Genomic DNA, 21125 nt, shown 5'->3' with positions numbered 1-21125 from the left:
AATCAGTTAAGTATCTTTTTATATAACATATAAAATAATTTAAATAACTTTAACAATTATGTTTTTAAAGAAAGTTATAAAAATTAATTGAATATTACAATTATTTCCTGAATAGGAATAGATACACTTAATCCTTCGCGTAGTTGCACGCGTTACGTGTCTCTTCGCACGTACACGATTTTTGGCTTTTTTTTATATAGTAACGTTATATTTCATTGTATGTTAATACTTGTTTAATATGGTATCATTTATTTTTGGAATCGTCATAAATGTTTTATACACTTGATACGATAATTATTTAAGAATTTATATTTGCACCCATTCAGATATTTTCATGCATAGTTACACTTGCATGTTCACGAAATAGATTATTATATTTTATTAGAGTTGCTAATTTAATCGTATGTTATGCATCAAAAAAGCAATTACCTTAGAATGTATTAATTAGCTTAAAATTTAAATTGCTTTAAACTGATTAAATGTAAAAAAAATGCTTAATTTTCATAGTATATTCGTGTTTTATTTGTTTGAAAGTTTTATTACTAATTATCATTAGATTGCAGATATTTGTGCAGATTTTTACAATTACAACTAAAGAAGTAGAACTTAAATAGATATTTCTTTCATCTTTTAAATATTATAATAAATGCTTTAGGTAATGTGTAGGTAATGTATTGCATTCGAGAAATTTCTGATGTAAACAAAAATTTGAGGTTTATCAACAATTATGTTTGCTCGCAGTTTATCGTGGCGCCATACATTTAATTTCAACGACATCTAGCATCTAGTAATTACTTTCTAAGCTCATCAGTGAAAAAAAGGATCGAATAGAAGGGCAGTGACTACCGGATTTAAAACAACGGAGCTTCTAAGATTAGGACGACGAGTTCGACGACGCCTGATCGCCCGAAACGGTGAGTAACCGAGACACTCATATTATTTCCATCCAATTTAGATTGCAATATTATCAAACGATCCGCGATAACAATGCGAAAAGTGAGTTCGTTTAATCAATCGCTAAATCTTTCCACACGTGATATTATTTGTATCATATGGTCGTCACGTTCGCATGCAGTACGAATGCGACGTGGTTGAACTTAAACTGAAATATGAGCGAAAATAAACCGCACAAAATAGTTGGAAAAATGTTTTCATCAGTTGTTTGATCATTCTGTAAAATGTTAAAACCTTATGATTAGGTGATTTTAACATTTTAGTATGCTGTATATACAAGTTTAAATTTTATAGAAGATCAAATTATAAGTACTTTGGCTATTATCTATTTAATTAATTATGTTTGTTCTAAGCAAAAAAATTAAACAATAGTTTGGTGGAAGGAAGAGAGAGAGAGCGAGAGAGAGATTTAAATATATCTTCGAACTGTGAATGTTTTGTTAGCGGTTGTGAATTTTTCAGAAACGAAACTGATTAACTCCACATTTCATGAATTTCTTATTTAGATGTACAATTAATATTCAATTCTCAAAGAATAAACAACTTTTGTAAATTCATTTAGCATAAAGAAGTAACGTAAACAATTGAAACAACGAATTTTAAAAATACATACATATATGAAATCAAGTTAAATTACGTAATGTGCGTGCACGTAACGGCACTCGACTATAGTCCAGAAATTTAACCAGAAATCTAAAGAAAGTATAATCATATTGCTTAAAGCAAAGAATGATTTAGCAAGTTATACTTTTTGCTCAAAGATATTTTCTAACTTAAAAATTATAAATTTTATATAAAATTTCTTTAAACTTATTCGATCATTATTGTCGTCATTTATGATTATTATTGCTGATAAAATTACTAACATCGCTAGATGAAATAATTCTGTAATTTAATATGCTATATGTGTCTAATGTGACAAATCTCGAATATCGAAGTTCATAAATTAATTTAAATGTCATTCGTTTAAATCATTTCAGTAGTTACTCAATAAATATAGGATGACATTGCTATATCATTTTGCATTACCTAATGTTAATATTCGATTCATAATTCCATCAGTTAACATATTTTGAGATTAATTTACTTTTTAATGTATCAATTAATGTACTTTCAGTGTCTACTTATTTTACTTATTAATTGTAAATTGTAACGTATTTTCACAACATTGCGTTTTACTACTGAAAGATTTTGTTCTGTGCAGTGAGTGATCATCTTCTTGCAGACGGTGAGGAGAAGGAAAAAAGATCGCATTGAATATCAACACAAAAATGTTGAAAATTGGATTCATAGGAGGCGGTAAGATGGCTCAGGCTTTGGCCAAAGGTTTCATTCGAGCTGGTAAGGAAATTATTTATATAAGTTCTTGTATATAGAATAATTTACATGTTACATAATAATATCTAAATATTAAAATGACCTCAGATGTAATCTTATATAATCATTTGTGTATATTTTAGGGTTGAGCAAAGGTGAAATGATGCTGGCCAGTTGTCTCCCGAATGACGTGGGCAGTATAGATGCGTTTAAGGTGAAAATAATAATTTTTTTATCGCAGCAGTTTATTATCATTGCATTCTAATATATATCGATAATGATTCGATTTCGTTATTGTTTCAGTTGTTGATTCATTTTCGATTACAATATTGGTGATATTACAATTTGCAATTCAAAGATAGTCAATCTTAATATTCAATAGCTTATTTACTAAGTTATGTTTGTTTGATAATGTATAAGTGAAGAGGTGTAAAATTTATGTCACAAAATTTTGAGCTCCAACGCTAATTGTCTATGGGCGTCCGGTTCATTGTTATCTCTCAATAATCATCGCGTGTAGGAAAATTTCCAATATTTTACTGTTTTATCTTTGCTTTGCGATAATGTTATAAATTATATTATGACCATACAGTTTAGTTTATCTCTAATCTTTCGCATTTATCGATGTGTTGGTATTAAATATCATTAGTTATTTAAAGCATTTTGATTTGCATTTTACATTATTAATAGCTTAATTAATTTGCGATTCCAGGAAATTGGATCAAATACTGTATTTTCAAATGCACCTGTTGTTGATTATGGGGACGTTTTGATTTTAGCAGTAAAACCACAAGTTGTTCCGATGGTTCTCCCGGATTTAAAAAATTACAGAAAACTTCTACTTTCTATTGCTATGGGTATTCCATTAGCGTCGTTAGAAAAGGTAAAGTTTAATCTTTCTCATTGCCAAACTTTTAATAATATTAATAAGTTGAATAAAAGTCAATTTTTATTTTTTTCATTCTTTTAGTTTGATCTTGCTCATTTTATTATTTAAAAATTTTTAATTTGCAACTTTAATTTTAATGCTAGGCTGTGCCAAACGGAACACCGGTAATCAGAGTAATGCCCAATACACCAGCCATTGTAGGTTGCGGTGCTACGGTATACGCTCGTGGAAAACATGCCGGCGATAAAGAAGCCAAAATAGCAGAAAAATTATTTTCCTCCGTGGGTTTATGCGAAGAAGTACCTGAAAATTTAATTGATCCCGTTACAGGTTTAGCGGGTTCAGGTCCTGCTTATGTATGTAACAAAATCTTGATATATTTCCAAACATTTATATTAATGTTTATAATAGAAGACGAATACAGAAATATATTTTTTATAAATGTAGGTATATATGATAATAGAAGCTTTGGCCGATGGAGGCGTAAAAATGGGTCTTATGAGACCTACCGCGTATAAGCTAGCTGCACAAACAGTTCTTGGTGCTGGTATTATGGTTCGAGATACAAAAATACATCCAGGACAACTTAAAGATGATGTAGCGTCACCAGCAGGTTTGGAGAAATCATGCATATGTTTAATATTATATAATGTATTTTCTAATAGGATTCGTGCTTTTCTTATTTACTAATTATTTGTTTGCATTTTAATTAGGATCTACCATAACTGCAATACATTATTTAGAACAACAAGGATTGAGATCAGCTCTAATTGGAGCAGTTGAAGCAGCAACGAAGAGATGTAAAGAAGTTAGTTCACTTTCATAGAAACATTAGATTGGTTGAACGGTAAAAAAATAGATGTAGTCCATGAAGAAACTAAGAAACAAGGAAAGTATTGTAGTAATCCTCAATGTCGTAGAAAAGAAAGTAAATCATAGTAATGATATTTTGCATCTAGTAAGTACATTTTCATTTGTAGTTTCCTCGTCATCACGTTTTATAAGAAATATGTAACGTAATTCTTAAAAAGTACTTTGTATATATTGTACATAATTCTTTTAAATTGGTAAATGTTAAAATTATTGTTGTATATTTAAATAAGATAAACAGATAAGATCTGTTATTTTTTCATAGTAGCCTATTTTGTAATGGAAGTGTATAAAAATGTATATAAATATGTCTTGTATTTAATAACATTTTTAAACTTATCCTTTTAGCATAAATGAAATAAGAATGCAAACGTTTACTGCTTGAATGAAATTTCGTAGTGACATGTGTTATGAATACTACACAAAGTATGATACAAAATATAATTTTTGATATTATAATATAAATTATAAAATTATATCATTTTATATATTATTTTAAAAATAACATAGTAAATATTATTGTAAATATTGAGATGCTAAAATAAACATAAAAATTTTAAACATTATTGTTAACAGTTTTTAATATTCTTTAATATATTTATATGAAATATGTCATTCTTTGTACTAATAATATTAAAAGGGCACACTACTAATCCTAAAATATAAAATATTTATGAATATTCAAAAATAATCTCAAAATTTGATTCTGTACAGATAAGTATAGAAATTAATTACTTATTCTAATTCTAATTTAGTGGTTAATAATATTTGGTAGTCAAACGTTCACTTTAGACTTCACTTGTTTAAAACCAAGATTAAATTCCGACTTAAATATTTCTCTTTAATAGCTTTTTTTAACTATGTCGCTTTCTGGAATACTATCTTCTTTTCACTTTAGTACATAAAGTTTATGCATAGCAGGTATACTTAGCTTAAAATCTAGATATTTCTTTCCTGTATTATCCATCGGACCTGTTGATTTTTCTATCGGAGACGATTTGATATATTTGCGTTCCCTGTTCTTAACATTTTCACTTTTTTTCGTTTTTGATGTAAGCTGTCCTCTTTGGTCTGGTCCAATAACTCCACTAGGCTTCCGTTATATTATATAAGTATATTTCGACTTTGTTGTTATTGACTTCGACTTTGTTGTTGTTATTAACTATAACATTATTTACAGGCTTTTAATACGAATTTCATCTTTCTTTATGCTTAAAGCCTCTCTAGAATTGAGTTGGTTTACCTCCAACTCCAATATATTCTTGGCTTCTTAGTCTAGCATTTTTTTTTATATTCACTTTCCATAGCTCAGGATGTTTTGTACGTTTTAAAGGTTTTCTTATATTCTTTTACAGTTTTTGATTGTTTCACCTCTTGAGACAGTACATACACCTCTACATCTAATTCTGTTTGTCGTAATGAGTTGGATACTTCAATGTTTAGTGGTAGATATAATAGGGTAACATAAGTAGGAGTTCATAAAGTCATTGCATAAGAAAATGATATGCTCAATAAATATTGCTATTTACTACTTCTGAATGAGTTATTATCGTTGAAGGTATTGCATCATGTTGATAAACAGGTATTAGAACTAAACACATAATAGATGTATATTAATAGATTGAATATTATTGTAGTTAGTCTTATCGCTTTTGGCGGAAAGATTTTCAAGATTTTACCATTGATTGGGTCGATTCCTGGTGCTTTATTATTTTTTGTTTTCCCGATTATGTTTCTAATTTCTTGTGCTGTTGTTTTGGGTATGGTGTAGTGTTTGTCAGTTGATGTACAAGTGGTTAGCGCATCTTCGTTCATATGACTATTGTGGTTGCTGTTATTGATATTATGTGGTATAAATGAGTAGCATAGGTGGTTGGAAAATTCTTCCGCTTGCTCTTCCTTGCTTCTTGCCCAAGTGTTATTTGCTTTTCTGATTGCTGGGACTAGTTTTAGTGTCTTCTTTATTTTTTTCGTGCCTTTCCACAGGAAGTAGTTGTAGTTCTCGTGTGCAGATAGTGACTCTATGAATTTTGTGAATTCGTTGTCGTTGTGTTCTTTTATTTTGTTTTTTATTTTCTTTGCAAGTTTGTTTAGGTATTTTTTGTTTTCTCGTGTTCTATGTTTTTGCCATTTTGCTTTCGCTTTTCTTTTTTCTCTAATTTTTTCAAGTATGTCTGGTGGAATAATTTTTGTTTGTCTGTTGATTGGTTCGGGTATAGTGGTTGCCCATGCTGCTTCTTGGATAGTTTCTGACAGTGCTGTTACTGCCTGTTCGATGTGTTCGGGTGTTTTCAATGGGATGTTGCAGTTGGTTTTGATTTCGATTATTTCTTTAAAAGTTTGCCATTTGTGGTTTTGTTGCATAATATCTCTGGATTGCTGTAAAATATTGGTTTGTTTCTGGATGTAGTTTCTGGGTGTTGTTTTTAGTTTATTTGCGTTTAGTCCCTTTGTAACTGCAAAATCAAGTAGGTCAGGTATTTTGCTCAGGTCTGTCAGCCAGTATGTCGGTCTTCCCGTGGTTAATATGTTAAGGTTATTGTTTCTATTGTAGCTTTCCAAGGTTCTACCTCGATGTGTAGTGATTCTTGATCCCCATAGTGTGTGCTTTGAGTTGTAGTCTCCCGCTGCGATATACTTGTCACCTAATTGTTGAAAGTACTCTTCCCACACTTGTGACGTAATTTTGTGTCGCGGTGGTACATATACTGCTGACAACTGTAAATGGTTGCTGCTAGTTTGTACAGTAACGGTGGTTGCTTGTATATATTCCTTACTAACTTGGCTGTGTAAGTGGTGTTTAATGTCGTTTCTTATTATTACTGCGGTCCCTCCGTGTGCTTTTCCTGAGGGATGCTTGGTATCATATATGGTGCAGTACGGTATTTTTGTGTAACTTTTTGTAGTGAAGTGTGTTTCTGATACGAGTAGTATGTCGATATTATTGTTATACAGGAATGTTTTAGTTTCTAGGGTCCTTTGTTGTAGGCCGTTAGAGTTCCACGCTGCTATTTTAAGCATGTCCATTTTTATTTTTCGCTTAACATGTTTGTAAGTAGTTGTAACATGACTGTGATTTGTTACGTTTGCTGTCTGAGAACTGCGTTTTGTTCGCTTACGATTTTTGTTAGCATTTCGGTGTTTTTGATGGATTGTTTGAGCAGTTCCTTGATTTCTGTAGTGTCGTTGCTGTTATTGTTCTGATTTTGATTGTCTAAAGGTGGCGACTGGTTGACTACTTGCGCGTAGCTTCGGCTACCAACGGTGTTGGTGTTACTGTTGTTTTTGTTCATTATGTACTGTAGATTTGGTGTTGTCACAGTTTCTGTGCTATCCTGTTGCGTGTGATAGTTGTTGTGTGTCCTGTTTTGAAGCGGCGGAAACAGTTTACGTTGCAGTTGCTTTCTGACTACACAGCCTTTGTAGCTAGCTGGGTGGTTTCCACTGCAATTGTAACATTTTACATCGCTTGTTTTTCCCATGTATGAACATTTTGTTCTTAGGTGCTTTTCTGCGCATTTCACACACGCCGGGATTCTGTCGCAGAAATTTTTTGTGCGTCCATATTGCTGACACCGTGTGCATTGCGGTATGTCTTTTTTATGTCTAGGTGGCTCCACCGTTACTATTGTGTTTAGAATCTTTTTTATTTCAAAAATTTCTTTGTTATTGTTTTTAGGTTCGAGTTCTATTAAGAATAGCAGAAATGGTTGTTTAGTGTCGTACCTGGTTATGTTGTTTATTGCCCTTACCTGGTGTCCGATTTTGGCTAGTTCTTCGCATATGTTCCTTGTATTTGTCTTTGGGTGTAATCCTCTGATTACTGCTTTGTAACTTTTATCAGTTTTAAGCTGCTAAGTATGATGCCCGGCGTTTTTCTCTTTTAGCACTTTTACCACTTTTCTATAAGGTTCTGGGGTGTTAGTTTGCACTTTTACCTGGTCCGGTTTTAGTTGCTTGATGCTGTAATTTTCTTTACCTGCCGTGATGTTTAAGCAGTTCAATGAGGGGGTCTATTATTTGGGCATCTATGTAGATTGGTGGTGGCAAATTTTCAGCTGGGTCTGATTCCTTCTCTTGTGGCAGTACACTGAAGGAGTTTTGGAGAGGAATTTCTTGAAGCCATTGATGCCTTTCTGTTTCTACAGCCCTCCTAACATTTGTATTTGATATTATTTTTTGTTTTTTGCTGGGAGTTACAACCTTCCAGCTTTCATTCTGGTGTGATAGATCGTTGTTGATGTCATTTTTCTCGTCATTCTTTTGTGTAGTTTCCATTTGTTTCCTTTATAACTGAGCAATCATGATCTTCGTTTGTTGATTGATTTGAATTTGTTATATTTACAGCTCTGTTTATAAAATGTGTTTCGCCTTTGTTTAATATTTTTATTGGTGGTATTTGTTGCATATTTTCCATTATTTAGCGATTGGCTCTGTCTTGAGTCACTTTGTTTTCCCCACTTGTCGCACTTACGGAAGCACTGATTCACACGTCCGCATAGCTCGACTGCTCGGGCAGAACTGACCACTGAATATATCAACATATTTTTACGGAGTTCTGCCCGAGCGGCCGAGCTAAACGGATGTGTAAAACAGTGCTTCAGAGAAAGTGCGGCAAGTGGGGAAAAGAAAGTTACGAACGTCAACGCCCATAGCCAAATGGTGGAAATCCGTGTCTTCTACTAAGAAGACTATTATCAAATCTAAAATGCAAAATCACATCCCACCGATAAAAATAATTAATAAAGACGAAACATACTACATAAACAAAACAACAAACATTTCAAAACCAAGCCAATCAATAAACGAAGAACAGAAATGCTCAGCTACAAACGAAGTTGAAATGGAACCAATACAAAACAATGAAGAGAATAAAACCAGTAACGAACTAACCTACCAGGATGAAAGCTGGAAGGTGGCAAGTTGTAACAAAAAACGAAAAATTACACCAAACACAAACGTTAGGAAAGCTATAAAAGCAGAAAAACAACAATGGCTACAAGAAATCACACTCCGAAATTCCTTCAGCGCACTGCCAGAGCAGAAAGAAACAGACCCAGCCGAAAAACCAATAATCAACATCGCCAAACCACAGCTAATTTACATCGAAGCCCAAATAATTGACACCTTCATTGAACTACTTAACAACACGGCAGGAAAAGAAAATTACAGTATAAAACAACTAAAACAAGACCAGGTAAAAGTAAAAACGAACACCCCAGAAATTTTCAGAAAAGTGACAAAAGCACTAAAGGAAAAAAACGCCGGCTATCACACTTACCAGCTCAAAGCTGATAAAAGTTATAAAGCAGTAATCAGAGGATTACATCCAAAAACAAATACAAGGAACATATGCGAAAAAGTAGCCAAAAACTAGCTAAAATCATTGCATGATACCCGTAGCTCGTCACCTACACGCACCAAATTCGTGTTCTCATTGTCTCAACAATCTGATTCAATGCGACCAAACGCTTTAAATCAGAAAACTTTTAACATTCGCAACTCCTCACCTATACGCGACTTAAAGACAACCCCTCACGATTCTCTGGACCGGCAGAGAGAGCAAACCTCACCAGGCAACAAGCCATCGCAGACATTGATCTTTCCGAATCCGCTACAGGATGTGCGATACCCTGTAATTGTAATTCACAACGAAGAGAATAACGCGTTAAATCCCATCAATGACACCGAAGTCAAACTAAAATCGAAACCTACGGCAGACTCTCCGAAATCCACGATGATCGAATTATCCAGGAACAGGCCTTCCTCGATCAACACTTCAACGGTTAATAACCTGTTCTGCATCACGTCACCTGTAACACCTGACATAAACATCGTATCAGACATTCTCATTCATTCTTCGGGACACTACGGGAAGACTCCTCCTTCTCCATGGCCGAGAGGGGCCACACCTGCGAGTGACCCGAATCGAAATAATATCTTTGTTATTGCCACCGTGACTAATCACTTAATTGATATCGATAGTTTTCAGAACACCCTCTCGGATCTCAACACTTGCCCACTAAGTCCACAGATCACCACATCGGACAAGTCTCTGATTTTGTCCTTCGCTGATGGTTGGACCACGCCGGTACAACCATCATCATCAAGCATCATCAAGAAGGCGCGATATGGATGGGTCAGCGGGGGGGAGCCCTATCCCCCAATCAACCATAGACCTCCTTCACGCCTCCACAACGCATCTACATGTGAATTTCACTTGCCTTTGTGAAATCGACGAGATGTACAACGACACCTCCTGGGCCGAGGTGTTCCACGATACTTCATGGGCCGAGCTGTTTCACGACACTTCCTGGTTTTCGTGAACTTCACGATCAACGGCAAATATCTAGGCAATGCTGAGGACCACGGCGATCCAGAGCACAAGACAAACAACGTACCCTCGACGCAACGGCCTTAAACTCATTAAAAATGATAATTCACGATAACTCAGTTTGACAAATCGCGTTTATATACATGTAGCTACATATATTATTATTATCAATTATTATACATGTATGTATATGCAATTTAATGTCATTGCTACATTATTTTCCATGGCTATGTATTCCATTAGCGTCGTTAGAAAATGTAAAGTTTAATCTTTCTGATTGCCAAACTTTTAATAATATTAATAAGTTGAATAAAAATCAATTTTTATTTTTTTCATTCTTTTAGTTTGATCTTGCTCATTTTATTATTTAAAAATTTTTAATTTGCAACTTTAATTTTAATGCTAGGCTGTGCCAAACGGAACACCGGTAATCAGAGTAATGCCCAATACACCAGCCATTGTAGGTTGCGGTGCTACGGTATACGCTCGTGGAAAACATGCCGGCGATAAAGAAGCCAAAATAGCAGAAAAATTATTTTCCTCTGTGGGTTTATGCGAAGAAGTATCTGAAAATTTAATTGATCCCGTTACAGGTTTAACGGGTTCAGGACCTGCTTATGTATGTATCAAAATCTTGATATATTTCCATACATTTATATTAATGTTTATAATAGAAGACGAATACAGAAATATATTTTTTATAAATGTAGGTATATATGATGATAGAAGCTTTAGCCGATGGAGGCGTAAAAATGGGTCTTATGAGACCTACCGCGTATAAGCTAGTTGCACAAACAGTTCTTGGTGCTGGTATTATGGTTCGAGATACGAAAATACATCCAGGACAACTTAAAGATGATGTAGCGTCACCAGCAGGTTTGGAGAAATCATGCATATGTTTAATATTATATAATGTATTTTCTAATAGGCTTTGTGCATTTCTTATTTACTAATTGTTTGTTTGCATTTTAATTAGGATCTACCATAACTGCAATACATTATTTAGAACAACATGGATTGAGATCAGCTCTAATTGGAGCAGTTGAAGCAGCAACGAAGAGATGTAAAGAAGTTAGTTCACTTTCATAGACACATTAGATTGGTTGAACGGTGAAGAAATAGATGTAGTGGATGAAGAAACTAAAAAACAAGGAAAGTATTGTAGTAATCCTTAATGTCGTAGAAAAGAAAGTAAATCATAGTAATGATATTTTGCATCTAGTAAGTACATTTTCATTTGTAGTTTCCTCGTCATCACGTTTTATAAGAAATATGTAACGTAATTCTTAAAAAGTACTTTGTATATATTGTACATAATTCTTTTAAATTGGTAAATGTTAAAATTATTGTTGTATATTTAAATAAGATAAGCAGATAAGATCTGTTATTTTTTCATAGTAGCATATTTTGTAATGGAAGTGTATAAAAATGTATATAAATATGTCTTGTATTTAATAACATTTTTACGCTTATCCTTTTACCATAAATGAAATAAGAATGCAAACGTTTTCTGCTTGAACGAAATTTCGTAGTGACATGTGTTATGAATACTACAGAAAGTATGATACAAAATATAATTTTTATAATCTTTGACATTATAGTACAAATTATTAAATCATATCATTTTATACATTATTTTAAAAATAACATAGTAAATATTATTGTAGATATTGAGATGCTAAAATAAACATAAAAATTTTAAACATTATTGTTAGCAGTTTTTAATATTCTTTAATATATTTATATAAAATATGTCATTCTTTGTACTAATAATATTAAAAGGGCACGCTACTAATCCTAAAATATAAAATATTTATGAATATTTAAAAATAATCTCAAAATTTGATTCTGTACAGATAAGTATAGAAATTAATTACTTATTCTAATTCTAATTTAGTGGTTAATAATATTTGGTAGTTAAACGTTCACTTTAGACTTCACTTGTTTAAAACAAACTTGTTTTTGTCGCTTTCTGGAATGCTATCTTCTTTTCACTTTAGTACATAAAGTTTATGCATAGCAGCTATACTTAGCTTAGATCTAGATATTTCTTTCCTGTGTTATCCATCGGACCTGTTGATTTTTCTCTCGGAGACGATTTGATATATTTGCATACCCTGTCCTTAATATTTTTACTTTCTTTCGTTTTTGATGTAAGCTGTCCTCTTTGGTCTGGTTCCATAACTCCACTAGGCATCCGTTATATTGTATAAGTATATTTCGACTTTGTTGTTGTTATTAACTATAACTTCTGCTATAACTTCGAGCAGCTTCGTTTATTTTGTCAGCATAACACATGCAGCATTTTCAAGGAGGTGCCATGGTTTTTGCTGGTACTATTTTCCCTGTGAATTACAGGCTTTTGATATGAATTTCATCTTTCTTTATGCTTAAAGCCTCTCTAGAATTGAGTTGGTTTACCTCCAACTCCAATATATTCTTGGCTTCTTAGTCTAGCATTTTTTTTTATATTCACTTTCCATAGCTCAGAATGTTTTGTACGTCTTAAAGGTTTTCTTATATTCTTTTACAGTTTTTGATTGTTTCACCTCTTTAGACAGTACATACACCTCTACATCTAATTCTGTTTATCGTAATGAGTTGAATAATTCAAAGTTTAGTGGTGGAGCTAATAGGGTAACAGAAGTAGGAGTTCATAAAGTCATTGCATAAGAAAATGATATGCACAATAAATATTGCTATTTACTACTTCTGAATGAGTTATTCGTTTAAGGTAGTGCATCATGTTGATAAACAGGTATTGGAATTAAACCCATAATAGATATATCCTTTCACTACTGAATATTTGTAGATGTATTATCTAAAAAATTTTCTAGACCTGCAATAATAAAAATCTTGAATAAAATAAACTAAAATTAGTTTATATAATGCAAAGTTTATCTACCTATGTTGTTTACGTTGTTTATGTTGTTACCTATGTTGTTTTGATATTTGTTATAAGATAACTGATGGGATAATGGTAAACCTTGATTTATGTATATGTTTTGTTCATTGAACCAAGGTTTTACTCCTTTTCTTCTTATTTGTCCATTTTCAGGATTTATTATCATCACATTTTGCTCCATTTTATTATCTTTCTAATTACATTTGATATTTGGAAATTCATCTAATTATTTCCACTACTTATACATGAATTTTTAACAATTCATTTCATGTTTTTATACCTCATTTTATCATGTCTTAGATAAGAAAGTGAAGAACATCATAGATATAGCGTATTATACTTTCTATTTCATATTTATGTAATACTTTCTAGGTTATGTTTCATTCCCTTCTTTTAAAGTTACTTGATAAAATAACATTGATAATAAGGATAAGTAATACATGATAGATCAAAATAGAAAATGATTTAAATCTAATCATAAAAATTGTATCATTTACATTAAATTAAATTGGAACAAAAATTTTTAAAATTAAAGTATAATGTCATTTATAATAGTAAGCGTAAAATATGATTAATAACAAAAATTTATTATATTACAGTAACAGAATCCGATTTTGAATAGAAGCTGATTTTTGAAGTTATTTAAGGAAAAAGATCGGAAAAAGATGTAAACATAATCCAAATATTTTAAAAAACTTTTTAATTTTAATGTCATGATTTGACTAAAGATGGCGATATATCGCGCCAAAATGCTTTTCAGCCATTATTTAACAGTTTGAATTCGGTCATCGAATCTGATCACAAGCTTCTGCGTCTTCTTCGTACATATATCTTAAAAAATGGTACGTAAGATATAAACATTCTGTCGAAAAACGTTTCAGAACACGAAAGTTCTTTGCAGTTTGTTAACAGATCTTCGTTGAAAATTTATACATATCTGCATTAACCTATATCTTCTCCGAAGCTAATAAAGTATCAGTTTATACAAAGTTTTGCGTTTTTTCAATCATATTTGTAAGTTCTGTGTGCATACAATATAATAATAGACGAATTAATGATAAATATTACTGTAATTTAATATTTTAAAGCATAAAATTTAATTTTTAATAATATTAGTATATAATTTGTATTTTTCAATTTCGCTGATTTCTATTTTTAATAGTTAAGAATATAATTAATTTTTAATAATAACGTTCAACCTTCAATAACGTATCAAAATTTAACAGAACGAAGGATGTTTAAAATATTCCGTGGTTAATTTCTTTTAACGCGATAATTGAAAAATATATTCAAATCCAAAATTCTCGTAGAGGTCGTATAGATGGCAGCACGCGACGCAATTAGAGGCGCGTTTGACAGTCGTGAAAATTTGTTCGGAAACGTTCGACAAATGGCGTTCGGTATTAAAAGTGTGATGTGTGGTGCGTGTAAACAAAAGTACATTGAAGTTCTGCGAAATGTTTGGCAAACCTGACGCCAGCCTGCGATAAATGTTAACTTCGTCAAACGATTCTGTGGACGTTGGTGTCGAGGAGTATTTTGGTTACCATCCGGTCGAAAAGGAATTCCAACGTGCATTGTCGGTGAGTGTCTTTTAGGTTACCCATTGATTTGCGAACAATGATTTAATTTATATTAATCGTCTACACATTTCATATAGCTTCTCGTGATCGTAAAACTATTTCGTTCTCTCGATTTTCTGTCAGGAATTACTTCATAATTTAGAAATCGCGACACATTCTTTTGTCAGCCATTTACTTTTTAATTGTCATCTAACTTTATTGACACATGTAGCACTCGTGAACCTTGAGAGAGAACGAAGTGTATAAACGTCTCGTTTTCTTTGTAACTTCCCTGACATCATCGATATTTATCTTTTCTTTTGATAACTTTGTTTATCTGTGATCTACTTATACACAATCACTTCATTCTTTAAAGACTTACAAAGTTGAAAAAAATTTAGCGTGGTATTTGTTTTTATAATCATATATTCCATATTATAATAATTATGTTCCATAGAATTATGTGTATTGTATTTAATATTCTTTTTTTGCTTGTTACGATTAATTCCAAAGTACGGAAAGTTCTTTTATTTTTTTCAAATATTCATATATCGGTAAAAATGTAGCAATTAGTATTATACGTGTATATTGTATACATTCATATGTGTATTATGATCAAATAACCTTGAATGCTGTATAGCGAGTTATTTACGTTAAAACACATCATTTTTGTAAATCCTTCGATAGCTCAGTTGGTAGAGCGGTGGACTGTAGTTGGTTGGTTCTCGGAGATATCCATAGGTCGCTGGTTCGAATCCGGCTCGAAGGAAAAATTTTTTTAATTCTTAAAATCTTGATTCTCATTTTCGTCCGTATTTTTGTTATTTTTATATTATAAAAAGTAACATAAAATTTATTTAACGATATAATGTGAAGAGACGGAAAAATAATCAATTCATATTTCTGCGGTATTAAATGAAGCTTTTCTATTCTTCGGATACGCTGTTAGTATTTGTTAATTGATGCAGTGTAACTATTATAATTGTTTTATTTTGTATACCAAATACTTGCTGCCCTCTGCAAGCGCAGTTGCATATCACAGATCATGTCCTTGGCGGTAATGCAGTTTATACTTTTTCAGTACAGTAACGTGGCGCATTAGTTACACGTGTATTTTATTTTCAAATTATACAATAAAAATCTTCAATCTTTCCATATAATATACAATATCTCATAGAAAATGCATATTGGACATTCAACGAACTTCTGGGACTTTCAAGACTTGTCGAAAATTTAAAGACTTAGAACTTGTATAAATTCAATATTCAACATTGATTGAGACTTTCAAAGGATTTAACTGCTGAATAATATTCGAGCCGATCGATCTTTTACATTATCGAGAAGCTACGAATTATTTCGAAATTTAGATCAATTGCTATGAGAGCAGAATTAAAGTTTTTGAGATCAGAGACTATTGATTCAGCGAAGGCTGTTTTCATAGAAAAATGGGGGATAGGAGAAGAGCATTAAAATGAAATAAGTTAATGTAAATATGAAATAAAATTTCTTTCGTAATGAGTTATATTTAATGTTTTTTTAATATGCATTCTTAAAATACAGTTTTTTAAATATTTTTTATAAGACAATTTACTCCTTCTACTCGTAAAATAAAATGTATTTTTCTTAAAGTAGTATGGGCTCTGGGACGACTAAGCTAGAGGCTTTTAGTAATCTCCGCCCCTTAATCCGCAACTGCTATTAAATATACAGGGTGGTTGGTAACTGGTGGTACAAGCGGAAAGGGGGTGATTCTACGCGAAAAAAGAAGTCGAAAATATAGAATAAAAATTTTTCGTTTGAGGCTTCGTTTTCGAGAAAATCGACTTAGAATTTTCGCTCGGTACGCGTGCACTTTATCACGTCTCGTTATAACGGATCTCACTGTAGATCGTTGTCTCGATGGAAAAATTAAAAAAAAAAAATTTTTATTCTATATTTTCGACTTCTTTTTTCGCGTAGAATCACCTCCTTTCCGCTTGTAATACTAGTTACCAACCACCCTGTATAGTGTATAGTAAATATATTATACTAATATACATGTATATCTACTAAGAATCTATTATTATCTACTGATAAGTGTTAATAAAAAAATGTGTAGGTCATTCAAGCGTGTTGCGAAAGTAAAAAAGGATTAATCTGTGTAACCGATCGAGCGGATCACTCGCGAGATGCAACGCTGATACACCAGGGGGGCGCGCGCGTTCACGTTAATTTATCGCCAGTCCGCTCTAATCGTCCTTCGTAATTTATTACTACTCTGTTCATATTTATTGGAGGGATGGCAGGCCTAGTGTATTGTGCACGCGAAATTGCTTATATTGTTGCCTGCTCGTGGGATCGCGATAAATTATTCGCTGGCTAAGGTGTGATACCTGACGCGCACCCGATAGATCGCAATTGTGGCCGAACATGATTTGATATGGTACTTTATGTCCCAGAGCTTTGCGCGCCCTCTCGTACATCAATCGCGGGAATTCTCCTCTGCATTAGGGGATCGTTGGAACGATATGATGCTAACTTTGAATTTACATTTGAATTTTAAAAACGATTGAATTCTTTTTCAATTGGAAAGTCAGGTTATCTTGGAATTAGGAGAATGATTCAGTTTTCTTATATTATCTAATATATAATTATGTTACGTCCAATGACTCTCTACATAAGCCAGGCCCCACATCGCAGACAAGATGGCAGTCAGATGTCTACACACTCTTACTGCGCACCCTCAATAGTCATAAGGACCCACCATAAATCTTGGCATTTTTATAGTTAAGGTCCTTCAGACTAAACAAATATCTTTTATTTCAAGTGCTCCTTAAATTTATTGTCTACTACGGGAAGATCGGGGAAATTTGGTTTTTCTCATGTTCGGTATCTCCCGCTAGCAACTTTTTCTCGTGGGCGGCTAGGACCCTTCCTTGTCCACCAACCTTCTTCTTATCCAATCAGAAGCAATGACTATTGCCCTCACTTTCCTAGCTAAAATTGTCATCAACAAATCCGATGGTCCCGTGCGCTTGACACACCCATCACTAGCTTTCCTCCGCCACGGCATCGTCTCCGAACTTTACTAATTTTCCATCTTTAGAACAGTCAACATCTTTTGACTGGTTTTACATTCTTAGATCAGTCAACATCTCTCTACTAGTGGCCAAGTCGCTTAATCGCTGAACCCATCTCTCGGTTCTATCTTACTTGCGATTTATACTTCTCGCGATACCGTAACTCACTACTTGCAAGTTGTTCCTACTACGATTAACATCGTGGTCTTGCTAATAACTATTCGAGTCGAACACTTCTAATCTTATTGTAAACGACATTACAATTCGACATCGTAACTTAACCCGCGTGTCTCCCCGAACATTTGTATACTCCGCGAAACTAGTTGTTGGATTAAAGTGTATATTATAACCTGTGAAACTCAGTGTTATACTAATTCAACCACCTTTATTATCCTAACTGAAATAGAAGGTCGATCAGTTCGTGGCGTCGATAATCTAATTGTAACGGGAATTTACGACTCCCGTTGACGCGCCTCCTCCGCGATCGCGTCTCTCCGCGAAAGGTCGAACAAATTATCTAATATATTTATGTATAATTCCTGTCTAGTTTTAATTGTAAGTCAGTTTTAACATAGCATATAAATAAAATTATATGTATTGCACATACAAATGACTTTGTGAGACCGTATGTTTTAAAATGTTTACACTTGGTGAAACTGATCTCGAGCTGTGACTCGAGAATGCCTCGCGTGAGACGATCACAGATATCATATTACATGAAATCAATACTCACATTTGATACTGCTTCAATATGAAATAGCGTTCACGTTGTTTAATTTTAAACGTTAAAGCGCATATCTGTAGCTGCACATGAGTCAACGAAAGATTCGAATCGGGAGAGACTCGTATCGTTGTACCTTGGAGTGTGAACATTGTTTTGGTTTGTTAGGTTCAAAGGTAAACGAACTCCGGACAAAATATTATCGCTGTTATTTGTAATCGTCAACCGGAGCATTATAGCGAGTCATATAGTCGAACAGCGAGCGTACAGTTGAATTGTAGTATGGAGCAATTACGACCGGTATGCACTATCTCTGTACTAGTACTTAAAGTGATTTTAATATTCATTGATTATTACAATTTTATCACTCGTCTCTTTAATAAACCGACACGTATAAATATCCACCTCATATCGAAGTATTAGGATCTCAGTACATTTAATCAGATACACACGGTGATAGATACATTCGTGTTTTCTGCATGCGGCGAGGCAAGTCTCACCGCGTGTACTTAATATTCGATACTCGATTATTCATTATAAATATTTATACAAAATTCCATTAATTGCAAATAAATATTTCTTCATTCAATTTTAACATACTTATAGGTAATATATGTAGATGTGATACCTACTAGTAATCTTTTATGGCTCTAAACACTAATAAATGAGTCGTTTTGACTGGTTTCTGAACTAAAAATAATATAATGCATATAATATAGAGAAACACACGTGAAATACATTTACACTAATGACGATAAACCTTGCCTCACGTTAGTTTGCTACAGCGAATCATCAGATTGTTCCGCAACTGGCCAACCGATTCATCCGGTCAAATATTTGCTTCCGGAATTTCGATGTTAGCCAATCTGCCAACTATCAATGGCGTAGCTTTTCGTCGTTCGCATAACTTTAATCGTGTGGCCCGGTTATGCGTAATTTCGCGGTGAAACGATCGTCTGTCGGCAGGTTGCGCGATTTCTATTTGTAATTAGAGAAAGCGAACGAATTCTTAATGCGTAAAAATGTCTGTATCATTAACAATTTTACAGCGGGTGTCATGTATGCGTAACTTTGTCTGGCACTGATTAAACAGCGCGCAAGTAAAAAATTCTGGCAAATAAAACAGATGTTTAGTGAGCGGATTTGCTAATTTTCACTATGCTGGTGATCGTTGGATTCTAAATTCAATCGCTTAACATATTGACTGTAACAGTGGCCATCGGTGACCCACGTTTCTAAATTTGCTAGAATGACTAAAATAAGATCAATTTCATAAACAAATAGAATATAAAATAAAATTTCGTAACAAATTATCGGTAACGTGAACAATTTAGACAATGTTATCAGAGAAAATGTGCCCAGATACAACATAGTAATATCTTGCAAAAATTAAACGTTATTATTCAACGGTTCTCAGGGCACTCAACGTGTTAATCCGACAACGTCATTGAGGAAAAATTCTAAAATATAAGTAACCAGATATTCTGATACAGACTATTATTCGCGATAAACTATTAAATGTCCGTGAAACTTGACGAAAATGTAATTATTGGCAACGTTCTGATCATTTCGAAGAATGAATTCGATGTAACACGCGACGTGTTTTCTTTTGAATTATTAATTATTCGCGCGTTAAACCTGATTCACGCGGATAGAACGATTCATGAGAATCGGCGCCATCGAGGGAGGACGATTTTGATAAATGGTCGGTCGCGATTCGAGCAAGATAAAACGTTGCCATTGGCAGATAGCCCGTATGAGTCGCAATCGTATCGTTCGAACGCGCGTGGCTGTGCCCGATGGAGGGTGAAACTTCTCCTTTTTTCGCTGGTTTTCAGGGTGCAGATGGAAGCGGCTGATTGTCCAGGATATAGTGTGTGAATTTCATGTAGATCGCATCATGTAGATTTCAGGAATTTCTCCTCGCGAATGAAAGTGACAAATTTATTCTAAAACTACAACTATATTTTTATTATTACGAATATTACCAGTTTAAAGATCTAAAAGAAGTAAAAAGCTGGCTGGATTTAATGATCTTGACGAATAGGAAAATTGTACATGAGTATATAAAATATAAATTGTTCCAATGAAGATTTAACTGATAATTGGCGTTTGTTAAATTCTTCGATATTCTAATCGAGAGTAGAACTTGGGAATTTTCCTACAAGAAAGAAAAAAAACACTAAATATATTGATAATTTGCAGAAAGTTACCATTTCTATTCGAAGCTCGAAGAATTTGAAGAGAAGTATGAATCGAATATGAATCTAATACAATTTACGCGATCCAAATAATTTCGAATGTTACTGGTTCGGTAAATGCCACGTAACATTAATATTAGCGACTTTTATTTTCGTGGTAATATAGAAAATAACCGAACGTTGAAATTCCGAAAACAATCGTCATCGCTTAGTTGGCCATGAGCGTACGATAAAATTCACTTCTTGAACGTGGTCCAGCGATCACAGGCATCTACTCAAGTTTCAACCAGCAAATCGCTCTCGTTGAAAGAAC

General features: G+C 33.2%; 3 protein-coding genes, 1 long non-coding RNA gene and 1 other non-coding gene across 9 annotated transcripts in view; 4 read left to right on the top strand and 1 right to left on the bottom strand.

The window, feature by feature from the left end:
- Positions 1-2158: 2158 nt before the first annotated feature.
- On the top strand, positions 2159-4218 carry LOC138185087 (pyrroline-5-carboxylate reductase 2-like). Its single transcript, XM_069123733.1, has 6 exons — positions 2159-2295; positions 2415-2485; positions 2984-3154; positions 3304-3516; positions 3608-3773; positions 3874-4218. Exons 1-6 carry the CDS (start codon positions 2226-2228, stop codon positions 3984-3986), a joined length of 804 nt encoding a protein of 267 aa, XP_068979834.1. The 5' UTR covers positions 2159-2225; the 3' UTR covers positions 3987-4218.
- Positions 4219-4433: 215 nt separating this feature from the next.
- LOC138185099 (uncharacterized) lies at positions 4434-13839 on the bottom strand. 4 transcript variants are annotated; one of them, XR_011174529.1, is made up of 5 exons: positions 13300-13839; positions 12786-13203; positions 12626-12709; positions 5058-5211; positions 4434-5014 (listed from the first exon to the last, which is right to left on the bottom strand). It is a non-coding gene; the product is annotated as an uncharacterized LOC138185099 (long non-coding RNA). The 4 variants fall into 4 exon arrangements; XR_011174528.1 differs by having other exon boundaries at positions 12626-12993; positions 13072-13203; XR_011174527.1 differs by having other exon boundaries at positions 12626-13203; positions 13300-13462; positions 13550-13838.
- Positions 10600-11940, top strand: LOC138185096 (pyrroline-5-carboxylate reductase 2-like). Its single transcript, XM_069123747.1, has 4 exons — positions 10600-10621; positions 10771-10983; positions 11075-11240; positions 11341-11940. Exons 2-4 carry the CDS (start codon positions 10804-10806, stop codon positions 11451-11453), a joined length of 459 nt encoding a protein of 152 aa, XP_068979848.1. The 5' UTR covers positions 10600-10621; positions 10771-10803; the 3' UTR covers positions 11454-11940.
- A 777-nt stretch (positions 13840-14616) lies between the features above and the next one.
- The window catches only part of LOC138185086 (von Hippel-Lindau disease tumor suppressor), a 98793-nt gene continuing 92284 nt past the window's right edge, over positions 14617-21125 (top strand). The window contains exon 1 of one of the 2 annotated variants that reach the window (XM_069123732.1): positions 14617-14852. The gene's annotated coding sequence lies outside the window, so the exon portion shown is untranslated. The remainder of the gene's footprint in view (positions 14853-21125) is intronic. The other variant, XM_069123731.1, reaches the window with a different exon arrangement.
- TRNAY-GUA (transfer RNA tyrosine (anticodon GUA)) lies at positions 15509-15600 on the top strand. The gene is given in 2 exon segments: positions 15509-15545; positions 15565-15600. It is a non-coding gene; the product is annotated as a tRNA-Tyr (tRNA).

This window comes from Bombus flavifrons, chromosome 11 (genome assembly GCF_040668555.2).
Source record: "Bombus flavifrons isolate JBK064 chromosome 11, iyBomFlav1_principal, whole genome shotgun sequence".
Taxonomy (NCBI): Eukaryota; Metazoa; Arthropoda; class Insecta; order Hymenoptera; family Apidae; genus Bombus; species Bombus flavifrons.
This window is presented reverse-complemented; position numbering and strand designations above follow the sequence as displayed.